Consider the following 14698-nt stretch of genomic DNA (forward strand, 5'->3'; position numbering starts at 1 on the left):
CGTGTTAGAGAACATTTTATTATTTTTTTTTATAAATCTATATATGAATTATGTACTTGAAATGTTACAATAATATGATGGCAACACTACTGTCTCAGTTCAAGTAAGTGTTCTTGGCAAACGCGTCAACAGTACGCGTTAATTTTCCAGTCTCGGGTCTCAACTCTCAACTCAAAAATGAATTGACATTTGACGGCTGACGAGTGACGGCTTTCGTCTCTCGTCAGTTACGATTTTTAGCTTGCGCAGTTCAGACGTTTTAATTTGAATAAGCACTGGTGTATTTTTGTAATTGAATTAAAAATAAATATATTCTGTATTAACTTTCAAAAATACTTCTTCAAAACGATGGCTAAGGTAATATTTTAAGTTCCAATAAATCCTAACAGCGAGAAGGCTTTCAGTTTGCAAAAACGATAATTTGCATCGCGAACATCAGACCACCCTGTGACGTATGTATTATGCTAGAATTGGAAAATGCAATATTATGTATTTTTAACTTAAAATAATACAACTAAATAACGTAATCTTATGTTATTATAATAATGAGATCACCTTTTTAAGAATGTTGGACATAAATGATACCTATTATATTATTTATTTGTAAGTAAAGAACTTTAATTTACAATTTTTAAAATCCTTTTAAAATACCCCGCTTATTTTAACTGTATTTACGTAGAAGTAAGAAATTATATTATTAGTTATTAATAAAATTCAAGTGTACCAAATGTTTTCGGTATTTAAAAAATATCCATATCCAAATTACTTCAAAGTTAATTTCGATTCATTATTTACGGCTACAAATATAAATACATAACGTCAATTATTTTACAGATTGCGTCACAGTTGTTGAAAATATTTGACGGCTGTGTCAGTGTCAAAAATCAATATATTCACGCACACATAGAACGACGTACCGGCGCGAAATTAACTGATCGCTGAAAAACGTTAAAAACCGCGTAAAAAAATATTTTAGTAATTCAAGAAAACAGTTTCATTTTAAAATGATTGGCATAGGGACAATATTAAGAAAATGCTATCAGTTAAAAACACAAATGTTTGTGAGGCGTTATGTTCGCGAGTTGGAGGTTTGTTCGTTAACTAATTGTTCACTCACGACTTAACTATAATTTTTGTGGAAAATTTTATATTACGTCACAGGAAAATATAAAGGTTTCCAGTGGATAGTGGTGGTGTTTGTCTTGTGAAATGAATATCATGAAATAAAAAAAATACTTTCATTGTGTTGGAAAATATGTTCGAACAATGTTTGTCATCTTAGAACAAATAAGTTTGCATAGACTTGACTGTTGAATTTTATTACTGTCTGACTGATAAGTGATACTGCACAACAATTCTCTTATCAAATACATTAATATTACTACTATAAAGTACAGTATTTAAATGTTTTCGCTTTTTATCTAAATTCTTCCTTCACTTACAGTATCCTGGGCTAGTATACCTGGACCTGAACACTTAATATTTTAGAACTATTTACATTAATTAAGAAAGGAGCTGCCACAATAGTGCTTTAAATGTTACATTTAATTAAATAATATTGGAGAACATACTAATAGGTTATTATTTTTTATTTTATAATCTAATATTAGGATATCCTTTGAGAACAAAAATATGTTAGCATCCCAACCCAATGATATGTATTTCACTTTGTATGTTTGTATTATTTTATCAGTGCTTTATATTAATTTATCAAGGGAAAATTCCACTATATGATTGTGTCAATTAGTAATCACAACAAGCTGCTCTCAATTAACTAATTGATTAAGTATTGTCATAATAAAAGTGCTGTAAAACACTGTACTTATATTTAGTATAAATTCATAGAAATAATATTTTGTTAAAAAAAGTTTGGAATTGATTAAAGCTGAGAAGTTCACTTTCAATAGCTCTGCTATATTTCTTATTTAGAATGTGTTTTTAGCACAGTCATTTATTCTAGAGACTCTAACAACAGCATGTTGAATTTATGATTGTCCTTGATGTTACAACAACCACATAGCAACATAATCCTCACTATGTGTTACCTGATATCTTATCATTAATTTTACAATAGCACTGTAAAGCAATCAGTTTATTGCTCCCAGTATAATGAAAAGAAAACGAAACACCTTTGCTTTTTTAAACCTAAATCAATTACCAAGTTCAGTGCTATAACTTTGACATTTATCTTTAAGTATAATATAGCCTATTTTAATAGGCTTAAGCTAATAAGCAATATAATATATGGTCTAACATAAAAAAGTTATGTGGCTATATGGGTACATTAAAAAGTGCTTCATCCTATTGTAAAGATAAATAATTATTGTGTGGCTTGTGCGAGGTGAAGGCCAAAGATATTATTATTTTTGGATTTGAGTGAATGGGTCTCTATGGCACTTTATAACTGCCACAAAGTGACATGTACCACATGTCATAGATGTATTAACGCTTAAAATAATTATCATTATTTTATATAAATAATATCTTTTTTATACCAATTCCATTTGTTCACATATTTATGTACATAATAGAAGAACTTGCAGTTTGTAACATTGAGTAAACAAAACAATATGGATGACACATAAACAATCTTATATCATTGTGATTTGGCACGTTAATTAAAATATTGTATACATACATATTTTAATTAACGCGCCAAATCACAATAATATTTTTATTACCTTTTATTAATGTAGTATCTATGAACCAACAATAAACATGATTGTGAATAACTACAGCAGGTGATATGATTGATAATTAAATGTACTGAAGCGATCAACATCTGTATAATGTTGTGATCTCCCTGCCAAAAATAGTCAACTGCTGACCTACCTGCCTTGGCTCGCAAGCTTAATATTTTTTTATCATTTAGGTAGGATATATTCTTAAGCTAATAATGCCCTTTTAACGGGTGATGAATGTATTACTTCGTCAAAGCTATTTGAAATTCTAATAAACTAGTTCTTATTCATCTTAAGGACAACATCCACTTGTAATATAACCTTCATATTCCCTCGTCGCTTACAGAAACTACAGATGTGCGGAAGCGAGGAAGAAATGCGTGAAGTGGCTGGAAGGATCTGTCGGAACTACCTCCACGGCGCCTGGAAGACTGTAGATCCCAGAGACCTAGACTTCAAAAGGATTAGGTAAAGTAAACAGTCTCTCAGTTCTCTCGATGGGTGACAATTGCGGTAAAGTTGTCTCTTCCATCTTTTTCAAAACTAAACAAACACACAACTTGTGTAACGGTCTTATTCATAAAAAAATAAATTTGATTGAGACAAAACTCTAGTTTCACCCTTGAGTTCTGTGTGTAACAAAGCATAAAGATAAATGTGCGTACTGCGTACTATATTGGAAAAAAATATGTCGTCAAACAACTACTCTCTTTTTTTATAAATTAAACAAAATTTTATTGTTTCATATCTCGCAAACTGCAGCATTCCGCTTGAAATAAGTATTGATAATTCCTATATTTCACGAGGATTTGGTTGAACAAATCCTTTAAACAGAAACAGTTGTGTGTTGAGAAATGATAAGCAATGCCCTTTTCTGTCTTCTCCAAGAAAATCGAAACAAATGATACGTTACGGACTCTCTCATTAGTCATAGACACAATATTACACACATAATATAATACTAAAAGGCACGAAGGATGTATACCTACTTAGTCAATATAAAAGCAAGATCGCAAAATATTATTATATGTTGCCGGATGTTAAAATGAGGAATAATTACTGTTGTTTGTAAATAATGATCACAGTTCGAGACGTGTTTAGTTGGGCCTTGAAGAATCGCGACGCAATATACCAATATATATAAATAAATGTGTTTACCCTCTTGAAAGCAAAATAAGAAAACATGAAAATGTAATTGCGTGTCAGACGCGTATTCAAATAATCAATTACAAATATACTTCTCAGTAAAATGGAATAAAAAATGAGGGCGGAATGGTTTTATCTGACCTTATCTTTGATTGACAATAACAACGAGTAAAAAACGTAAATACAAGGCGTCCGTGACCTTGAACGAACGATCAGCGCAAGGCACGCGCGACACGCGATAAACTAAGCTTTCTCACTATGATCTTTTACTGGAACACAAATTGTCCCTAATAATAGATTAATGTTTAACAAAATTACATCGATATTCATATAGACCCAGTTACTGCAAAATACAAACTACCGGGATTAATATGATAATAAGATACACAGATTTCCAGATAATTCTATAATATGTCCACAAAAGCAATAGTCGTGAGCGACAGTGAGCAATGTCATAAGTCATGTTAATTTTAAAAAGCGAAACGTACATCCATTTATGCTTGTATTTTTATTCGCACTGAGGAAAACCAATGCAAGGGTCACCTTCAGAGCTAATGAAATGTACTGTTCATTGTAATAAAGAATTCTAATAACATTTGTATGACTTTAATCGAGTTTTCTTTACCTTTTAAAAACGGCTGCCTTCGTTTGTTGCTCAATCCGAGGTACAAGGATTTAAATACAACACGTGGTCTGACAAACAGTACAACTACGTCTTAATAGATTGATGTTATCAGCTGTACTTTTCCGATGGCCCACATTATATGATTCATAGCTAAATAAATAATGTTATCTTCAATGTTCATTACAAGTGTCCTCAGTTGTTTCGATGGTAAACACTGAAAGGATTCAGACGGGCCATTCCCCTTGTTTACGAGGCATTTATGAGACGCATAATATTTCTTAGAGATTGCTTTGATGAACATTAATTTCCATTGCAATGGCATTCAAACACGGTCTAATGAGAAACGACCGCATCAATTAAAGACGCCATTGTGAATATTTATGAGTTTGCTTAATTATTTTTATTGATGTTACAATATCTTCAAATAGCTATGTTATTCCAATAAAATTGCCACGGTTTATATACAAATGTGAAATAGTCTCAACAAATTTAAATAAAGTCTTCTTAGGTTCTTTACACATTTGAAGATATTGTAACAAAAATAAAAATAATGAAACAAACATGTAATAAATACTTACATCAACAGGAGGCTTCATTATTAGATTAATGAATGCAACTTGTTTAAACAACATTCATTTAACAAAATATTCTTATTGATTTGATACAGGCTACAGCCGATTTTAGTTATACTAAGATAATGTCTATTCCAGCGGAGGCCTGTCCAACTTCTTATACTACGTCGCTTTGCCGGAGTCGCGGGCCTCGTATCGCGACGCGCCGCAAGACCGCATCAAGACGCTCAGCGAACACTCTTTTTCGCTTGACGAGCCCAAAAAGGTACTTCACTCGCCCGTGCCATGTATGGTAAACACTGTCCCAAAGCCGAATGAATCGTAAAGCTGGGCGGGGCCACTTTCCCAGGTGTTGCTGCGTATTTACGGCCAGGTGCACGGCGAGCGAGCGATGGATGCGATCGTAACCGAATCGGTGATATTCACTTTGTTGTCCGAGCGACGTCTCGGACCCAAACTGCACGGGGTGTTCTCAGGGGGACGCATCGAGGCATATATTCCGGTATATTTCACTAATATGTATTTTAATGTTTTTATATTAAACGGGCAAACGGATGGCCACGGTCGCCGGAAGGCTCGCGAGTTCATTCTGTTCTTCGACTGACCTAATATTTTGAAACGTAGGCGCGATCTCTCCTCACTAAGGAGCTATCGGAGCCAGCCCTATCCATGAAGATAGCGGAGAAGATGGCGGCCATACACTGCATGGAGGTCCCGCTGTCGAAGGAACCCAACTGGCTGTGGAAGACCATGTCTAAGTGGCTGCGGACCGCTAGAGAGGAACGGTTCACGGTGCACGATCTGGTACGTATAAAGATAGAAGTGTATAATTTATGGGTTGGGCTCTCGTCGCAGAAGTGCACACTCCCTCTCATATCGATGGGTAATTTTAGAAAGGCGAGGAACGCAAAATTATGGAGCGACTCCGCGCAGTCGAGTGGGACGCGGAAATCGAGTGGGTGCGGAAGCTGACCGACACCGTCAACTCTCCCGTCGTCTTCTGCCACAACGACATGCAAGAGGGAAACGTGCTTCTGGTCGAAGAAGAGACGAGCGCGGAAGAAGAGGAAGGAGTGCTAGTGCAGACCTATCCCCTGGAAGATTCGAGCGACTCTGTGTCTTCGAGCCTGTCGGACCTCGGCGAGCCGCGGCTGATGCTCATCGACTTCGAGTACTGCGCCTACAACCATCGCGCCTTCGACATCGCCAACCACTTCCAGGCACGTGTCGCCCCCCCCCCCTCCTCCCTCTCTCTCCGGTCGCCGATTGACATTCCGCTGACCGTTCCGTTCTTGCAGGAGTGGAGCTACGACTACAGCAACTCCCAGCATCCCTTCTACTTCGAGTATCTGGACCAGGAACCCACGCTCGAGCAGAAGGTAAAGCCGCGAATAGACAAACGGCATCGAATGCAAATATCGCTTCTATGTTGGCATCGCTCGACCGCATATAGCACTTCTTTCTCTTACGTTCTTTATTATTCCAATTTGCGCGGTCGATGTCTTTGCCGACGCGATAGTCCGAATTAAACGTCTGTGACGACAGAGCGTCGGGTACGGGTGGGTGTACATTTAGCTTACGCCCCCGTTACGCCGCTCGTGTGAGTTTTGGTTATTTGTAGCCGGGGATGGGGCGCGAGGTCCACGCGCCGCGTCCGCCTTAGCCCTGGCTCGCTCGGCGCGAGGAGGAAACGGTTCCACCTAATCTCGCCTCGCCGCCTGTTTAAACATTCCGACAGTACGCACGGATACTCTGTTGCGGCGAATGTTAAAACAAGTGTCAACTCTCGTAAGTGTAAACGCTCTCCCGTATCGTCTTCTCGAACATCTCCGAGTAGGCTCGTTAACCGAAGTGTGTGAGATCATTTCGATTCTCGCCGCTCCCTCGATACGGCAGAGCGGCCCGAGCTCTTGGTTCTTAATTTATAAAAATTATAACCGATGGATTTCTTCACTCGCTTCCTTGTTTCTTCTTCATTCTATTAATACCGATTTGATTGTCGAATTACGACGACTGCTAACGATAGCACTTCGGACAAAAGTAGTTATCTCGGAGGAATCCACCGGTCACACTATTTTTCGGTTTCCAAATACAAATAATATTTAAAATGTTGTGCACTCTGAGAGTAAAAACTGAACGATGATCACCAAAGACAATCAAAGTAATAGAGTAAAAATTGTGACTGCAGTAAAACTTATTTCACTCTTTTACAATGGAAACCATTTAGTCTGAATTTCAATGCCTTGTTGAGTTGAGTCGATGAAGCAACAATAAAACCCGCTCTATAGGTTGGTTTTTATCCAGATTTCTAGGAATTCGACGCAAAATTACTTTCGCAAAAACTAGAGATGTTGGACATTAAGCTTATCTTGTTACATGTCACCTTTTTTTTTGAGGGGGGATGATCGTTGATGTGGTCCACTGCAATGGAATCAGTGCTCAGTATATCATTATCGCGTCAGGGTCCAAAGCTTTATATTTCATCAATGATTTGTTTTTTACTTTAATTGTCTTTGCTGCCACTGAGAGGTCCTGTCTCAATGAAATGAATGAATCATGTGAAGTACTTTCACTAGAAATTAAAGATTGAATTGATCACTTTCGTTTGATCAGAAACGATAGAACATTACTATTCCATATGATTAGTAAAATTAATAATTTTAAACTGTTAAAAAATTAAATTGAATGTCTAAAGACATTTCTCTTCTGCGCCAGCAAGTTGTAAGTAGAAATGGCGAGAGCGATCCCGATCTCAGTGTTGTCGTTGGTGTCTTTGTGCAAGAACATAATTGAAGTCGCGATCGCTGCCTGCGCCGAAGGTCGCGTGTGCGGGCTAATACAAAAGTCGAGGGCTTTGCAGGAGATCTTCATAAAGGAGTACCTGAAGGCCTACCGCGGCGGGTGCGCGCGGGCCGGCGGGGGCCCGGAGGCGGAGGCGCCGTCCGTGGCTGACGTCAACCAGCTGCTGGGCGAGGTGGACGCCTTTCAACCCGTGAGCGACCTCTTCTGGAGTCTCTGGTCGATCGTCAACGCCTCCAAGAGCCAGATACCGTTCGGGTACTGGGAGTTCGCCCTGTCTCGTCTGGAGACCTACATGCGGCTGAAGCGGGAGCTGATCAAAAAGGAGAAGTGCGGTCTCCCTCACAAGAGGAAAATCTGCGAGGTGGACATATGAACCGGCGCCGGAGACACCTGACACGCGGTCGTGTCCACCTGAAGGTTCTCAGCGAGACGTTCTTTTAAGCATATTATTATTTAGAGCGAGACGCCCCTCCGCCGGCAGATTCCTATTTAGTCATACGACAGATCGATCCCGAATAGAAAATGCACAAATAAATATCGTAAATTAAAAAAAAATATGACCGAGACCTCGCCCCGATAGATGTAAATATTGTAGATGTCTTATTGTCGTGTACATATTTTGGATGACGCGGTCTCTTGGCGTCTCTTTCTCCGCAATCGCGTTCGTGCATATAAAAAAGAGCCAGTCGGTGGGAACCGGTAAGAAATAATTGTAAAAAGACTGATCGAGACGGTAACTTTCTTTTCTCCGGTTCGTTTGCTCGACGACGTAGAATAGAATTGAATAAATGTTAATTCCTCGTCGAACAAATAAACTAAAAAAAAGTATTGGTATAAGTTGTAAATAAATTATTCCTGAACGTATCGTGTGACGTCACTCACTCGGGGCGTGTCGGCCGATACGAAATTGGGAAAATCGATTTATTCATTAAACTTTGTCAAAGCGTCAATCGTCGCCGCTAGATGTCGCATTTTCAAATCGAAAAACACTAGTGTAGTAAGAGATATTACAATTATTTAACGAAATATTTTATTCTTCGCTTGAAATTAATGAAGTTTTGACAAGTTGTCGATGTATATTGTATACGTATATATATATACATATAGAAGTCGGAGGCGAGAGGGATTTGACTGATGTGCGAGCGGACCGCATTCCGGACAGTTTGGGTCCAAAGCAGTTCGCTAACTCGAACCTGAGACGCACTTAACTCACATGGGGCTCTTCTGTGTGCTTCAGGGCAGCCAAGTCGTTGCTCAACGACACGCCCTCCCGAGTTTAAAGTCAGTTCCTGTGTGACTGATCCTTTTCAATATTTCAGAAAACAGTCGAGCCAAACCATTCTAGACGTATAAATTGTTTATCTGACATACCTGTAAATAAATTATATCGACTCGTTAACGCTGTTAAAATGAAGTATTATCCAGTATAATAAAGCTAATATTCCGCTTAAGCGTTTTGCCTTTTCTTTGTATAATCGTTTATATAAAACAAGATGTATCCAAAGAGAACGTTAGTTGTTCGAACCGAATAGGTAATATGTTGTAGGTGTAATATCGGATCTTGAATGTTTTACTTTCATATAATTGAACCTCGCCCTGCTTTCCCAAGAACCACAACTAGATTAATTTTGAGTACTTATATAATACAACAGATTTTTTAATTGTTTAATTTATTATTTATTAAATGTATATAATGCGGATGATAATTATTGCGATGTAAGTTTTAGCGACGTCATTAATCGGTACTTAATCACGAGTTTGAATGGTAATGTAAAATTATCTCAATCCTAAATTTCGAAATATAGACTCGTTCCTATAGAAAATAGGCCACTCGCCGAACAGTGCTTTAGTTGTCCTCGTTTACCGAGGTCTTGATAATTACGTTGGTAATTACTTGAAAAAAATATTTCTGACGCACAGTCCAAAAAGCTAACATGAAATAATATGTATACAAACATAGCTTTTTTGTCATTTCAAGGTTTTCTGTGATTTCGATTTTATTTAATTATATTAATCTGTTATGTTTTGATAAATTGTGACGGTACAAAGTGAGAATATTGATAGACATACTGCGTACTACTATTGTGATGTATGAGGGACATTTTGTAATTAGTGCTGGATTTTAATAAAATGTTTCAAATATTTTTTTTTTATTTATCTTTGCATATCTTTCTATGCAAGTATATGTACTGCAAGAAAATTCTAACAAATGAAGTTTTATTCAATTAAAAACTCCATTTGTAAGAGTTTTTTTGCAATTAGATTATTCACAAATTTTAGATAAAGTAAAAAAATTCACAGTTAAAAACCAATTTTATAGTAAGACCTTTATTTACATTTTATGTAAGTTCAAGTGTATCTTATACCTACAATAGTTATTTTATTACTTAAATGTATTGTAAAAAATTAAATTTGTCTAATATCTGAACATCTGTAATAATCTTATATTATTGCAAGTGACAAAATTTGACAGTTATCTGCGAACAAGCTATTACACTGCTTATCTCGATTTTATTTCCAACAAAGTGTATTATTAAAATCATATAGTATCACTAACATAAAAATCTATTTCATATACACGGCTATAGCTATATCATGTATAGTGTAAAAATGTCCTAAGAAACTTATCTAATCACTGTGGATATTGAAATGACTCTATTTCCTTCAACTGGTTTAATAACTCGGGCAGCGGTACTTTGAGGGACTCAATTTTGTCATCGCTGACTATGGTGACATCAGGTCGTTGATCACAATGAAATCTTCTCGTGTGGACATCCAGAAGAGATCGTCTCACTGAGCTGTAGTTGCAAAGGGTGCACTTAAAAGGCTTATTTCCCGTGTGAATTGCCTCATGACAGAGAAGACTCTCTTTCCTGGCTGCGACATAATCACAAAAATGACATTTCAAACCCTTTCCCATGTGTGTAACCGCATAGTGCTTTTGTAAATCATATTTCTGACGGCAGGAATATGAACACATAGTACATTTAAAAGTGTAGTGGGTTTTTTGATGCATTGCTAGGTGGCACTTGAACATAGTTGTAAAACTGCAAATAGGGCAATGCAATAGTTTATCAGATTTGCTACGTTTGTTGTGAAGAGCGATTTGATCTTTGGTTTTTGTTGAAAAGTCACAGTTGCAACATTTGTATGGTCGGTTCTTAGTGCCAGTGTGATGTCTCTGAAAGTGTCTTTGAACAGCTGCTTTAAATTTAGAGGTATACGAGCACATTAAGCACATGAATGGTCTCTCTTTGTCTTCAGACTCCAATACTTGAATGCTGTTCCAATCGAGACAGTTAGGGTCTATCACATATTGGTCCCGTTGAGATTCTGGTTCAACTTTAGTGATGTCTGGTGGCAAGCTAGGTTGAGGTTGAGACACACTTGATTCCGTATTCTTGTTGACATAAATAGCTCCAAAATGTAACTCTTTGTGCTTTTTATGCTCACACATATAAAAGGTTGTAAATTCACAATGCTCACACTTCAAGTTATTGCTCTGCCGGCTACGCTGTTTGTGTGTGTTTAGTCTCCAACGGATCTTTGTTGAGAAATCACACATATCACACCGATTTGCACCCTCTGATACTTCATTGTGTATTTTTGCAAGGTGTCTAGAGATGTGTCCTTCATATTTGGTGACAAATGGACATTTATCACATTTAAAGAACACTCCTTCATTATGGCTTTTACTATGTTTTAATAGATTATGTCTATAGGCTGTACGATAGTCACATTTTGGACATTTGTGATGCTTTTCAAGTTTATGTTTTCGCTGATGGACATTCAAGTTCCAACGATAGTAAGTTACATACTCACAGTTCTCATATTCACATTTGTAGGTATTGTCTTTGGTTTCTTCTGGGGAGAGGTCATGTTGGAGTTTACAATGACGATTGAGGGAATTTGGATATTTAGTAGTATAAGAGCAATGCTCACATGTAAGTAACTTGTTATCATGACCATGGATGTGGTATCTGAGACAGTTCTTATATTTAGTTGTGTAGTCACAATGTTGACATGCAAGTACTTCTTTACCCTTCTTCTTTTTACTTTTCCTGACAAAATAGACAAACAAAAAAATTATAGTAATATAATCCATATTTTACGTAACACAATACAGTTCTAGTGGTAATGTCAGAATTAATTCCTCTCACTCACTAAATACAAATAGTTTCATATTTAAGAAAATTATTGACATACCTGGGTTTTGAAGAATGGGTGTCTACATTAGCGTCAGCCTGCACTTCTACTTTGACCCATACACTTGCAAACATATTGGTCAGCTCACCCTCTTCAGGCTCACATGTTACAACACTGCTCTCTATCTCGTTGTCAGACATCCTTATTACAAAACAACATATGTTACACATAGAGACAAATTCTTGCAGCTTTAAACAAAAGGCTTAATTCTTTGAGCGGATATTTTTCTTACATGTTAGTAAATAAACACAATATAAGCTTTATTTACAAGTTTGTCTATACTATTTTTTAAACGCGATACGATAGCAAAATAAAACAGGAGTTTGTTTATTTTAATACCTTTCAGTTAATGCATCAGCTGATTTGATAACATTCTTACTTTGTGTTAAAACCCAGTATTGCTGCTGCTGCAGTGATTAAATGAATGTGCAGTATATATCATAATTATGAAAATAGTAACATATTAAAGAATTATTCCTACTACAGAAATTTATAGTATCTCATATTTACTATTGGTATAAAAATAATCTTATCAGAATTCAGAGTAAAAGCAATGTAGTGAATTTAGATTTTAGTGTAAGTCGTAAGAATTAGTTATTAGAATTTAGAACCAAATAATCAATTAACAATTACAATTGTACTATCTATGACCTTGTTCACAGATTACATGATTACATCACAACAGTATATGTCCGTATAAAAAAACTACATCAATATGTCTGTGGTAAGGTATCTTATATGGTAGGGTAGGGGAAGCCCAGGGTTCGCGTTAACCGTAGATAGAGTATAGAACTAGATAAGCTTCTAAAATAACAATAATAACTATAGAGAGAAGACATTAAAGTGATATACTTAAGTGAGGAGACTTAGTCTTATTAGTCCCATTATCATTCCAACTTTCCAAGCATAAAATTAAGATTGATAAAGCGATTTTATACCCTTAATGGAATATTATTCCAAAATTTTTTAGTTAAATGTCTATAATGTGAAAAACAAAGTTTCACTTTACCGTGGTTTCATAAAACCATACAACACTTTTTGTTCTTTAAGTTGTTTTATTATGTAGAGCAGGTTCACGGTGCAGTTTTGCTTGTATGCATACTTTACAGTTTACAGTCATGTAAATCTTCCGATGCATCATAATTTAAGCCAATTAAGTTTTCAAGTCTTCTTGCATATTTCAGAACTTTTACGTTCATGTGACCCAGATTTCTGTGCCAGTCATTAATACTTGATAAATTCGTTAATTTCTTCAGAGTAGATCTTGTGACAAGTGACTACTGATAGTACCTTTCATATTGATCTGGTTTCACATTGTACGGTTTCTGGGTCATCAGATGTTGGAAATAATATAAGATTTATAGATTACTTTATATTCACCACTTACGTATAACAATAGAATATGAGCGATATAATAAAATTATAATTAAACAATCGAAGAGAGTGGCTATGCTCTCGGGGTGTAACTCCCATGACTTAGTAAATTGCAGAAGAATAGAGTGCCTGCGGTTGGCTATACTCTCGGGGCGTGACTCCGACGATTAAGGGAATCGTCCTGCTTATAAGTGATCCAAATGTATAACCATGGCAGGTACATACATTGGAAATCTTCACGTTTGTAGCTGAGCATGATGTACGACGAGCTTTGGCACGTACATAGGGAAACATCACGCTTACAAAACTAAGAAAACCTAAGTGAGAAAAATGTACAGCCTTGGCTCGTACACACATAGTGAAGACCGTATTTTTGTTTATATGTCGTAATAATATTTATTCCATTTTAAGGGTTATTTACAGTTGCTTTATTGTTAGTAAATAGCACAGAGCAATCAGCGTCTGCCATTTTACTTACGAACAGTAAGTTGGTGGTTAGGTTCGGTACCTTTCTGTTGCTATTTTAGTTATAAAAGAAACTATTTCTTTACCTTTTATCTCAACAGTGTACTCATTCGTCGTAAAGTTAAGTTTTCTAGATATACTACATATCTATTTTTATAAATAACATATGATGTTTCACAGTTTCTTATTATTTGTAAAAAGGCATTGCATTGTGTAATTATTTTTATAAGAAGAATTAAATTTCTTATCGTGTTTACCTTTTTTATGTAAGGATAATATAAATAAATAAATAAAAAATGTACGTTTACTGCACAAGATGTTATGCGACTGAATTGCCATCTAAAGTTATAATATGTAACTACTTAACGAATACACCAATAGCGTGTATTTCTTGTCGATCTCCTTTACTCTCTCTCTCTCTCAATCGGTCTCATTCGATCTTTCCATTTTCTTTGATAAAAACGCTGCACATCATCGTGACGTTCCGTAAATTTTTTTACCCTCATGCGCCCAAAGAAGTTTCACTTCAAAAAGTGATAAATCATTTTTATTGTGTCGTAATTTGTCTTTTTTTTTGTTGTGTTTTTTTTTCTTGTCTATACTAATATTATAAAGAGGAAAGGTTTGATTTTTTGTTTGTTTGTATGAATTGAATAGGCTCCGAAACTACTTGGCAGTTTTGAAAAATTCTTTCACTGTTGGAAAGCTACATCATTCCTGAGTGACATAGGCTATATTTCATTTTCAAAAAAAATAGGCATCCTTACTAAAATTACGATAACATTAACATTTGTTTATTATTTGATACAATTCTAACAGATGGCGCT

General features: G+C 36.1%; 2 protein-coding genes across 9 annotated transcripts; one reads left to right on the forward strand and one right to left on the reverse strand.

Moving 5' to 3' along the window:
- Positions 1 to 206: 206 nt before the first annotated feature.
- Positions 207 to 9970, forward strand: LOC110996190 (choline/ethanolamine kinase). Of its 7 annotated transcripts, none has more exons than XM_022263757.2 (9): positions 214 to 357; positions 1445 to 1577; positions 3028 to 3149; positions 5163 to 5289; positions 5374 to 5526; positions 5649 to 5828; positions 5918 to 6244; positions 6323 to 6403; positions 7885 to 9970. In XM_022263757.2, exons 3-9 carry the CDS (start codon positions 3037 to 3039, stop codon positions 8197 to 8199), a joined length of 1296 nt encoding a protein of 431 aa, XP_022119449.2. In that variant the 5' UTR covers positions 214 to 357; positions 1445 to 1577; positions 3028 to 3036; the 3' UTR covers positions 8200 to 9970. The 7 variants fall into 7 exon arrangements, 6 of the variants coding, with proteins under 6 accessions (XP_022119446.2, XP_022119449.2, XP_022119447.2 ...); XR_006750710.1 differs by lacking the exons at positions 214 to 357; positions 1445 to 1577 and adding exons at positions 860 to 1088; positions 6646 to 6812 and having other exon boundaries at positions 7885 to 8023; XM_022263756.2 differs by lacking the exon at positions 214 to 357 and adding an exon at positions 862 to 1088.
- A 174-nt stretch (positions 9971 to 10144) lies between these two features.
- LOC110996189 (zinc finger protein 761) lies at positions 10145 to 12691 on the reverse strand. Of its 2 annotated transcripts, none has more exons than XM_022263751.2 (3): positions 12412 to 12691; positions 12033 to 12173; positions 10145 to 11887 (listed from the first exon to the last, which is right to left on the reverse strand). In XM_022263751.2, the coding sequence occupies exons 2-3, from the start codon at positions 12170 to 12172 to the stop codon at positions 10459 to 10461; spliced, it is 1569 nt and encodes a 522-aa protein (XP_022119443.2). In that variant the 5' UTR covers position 12173; positions 12412 to 12691; the 3' UTR covers positions 10145 to 10458. The 2 variants fall into 2 exon arrangements, with proteins under 2 accessions (XP_022119443.2, XP_022119442.2); XM_022263750.2 differs by having other exon boundaries at positions 12372 to 12690.
- Between the last annotated feature and the right edge of the window lie 2007 nt (positions 12692 to 14698).

Source organism: Pieris rapae, chromosome 15 (genome assembly GCF_905147795.1).
Source record: "Pieris rapae chromosome 15, ilPieRapa1.1, whole genome shotgun sequence".
In the NCBI taxonomy this organism is placed as follows: Eukaryota; Metazoa; Arthropoda; class Insecta; order Lepidoptera; family Pieridae; genus Pieris; species Pieris rapae.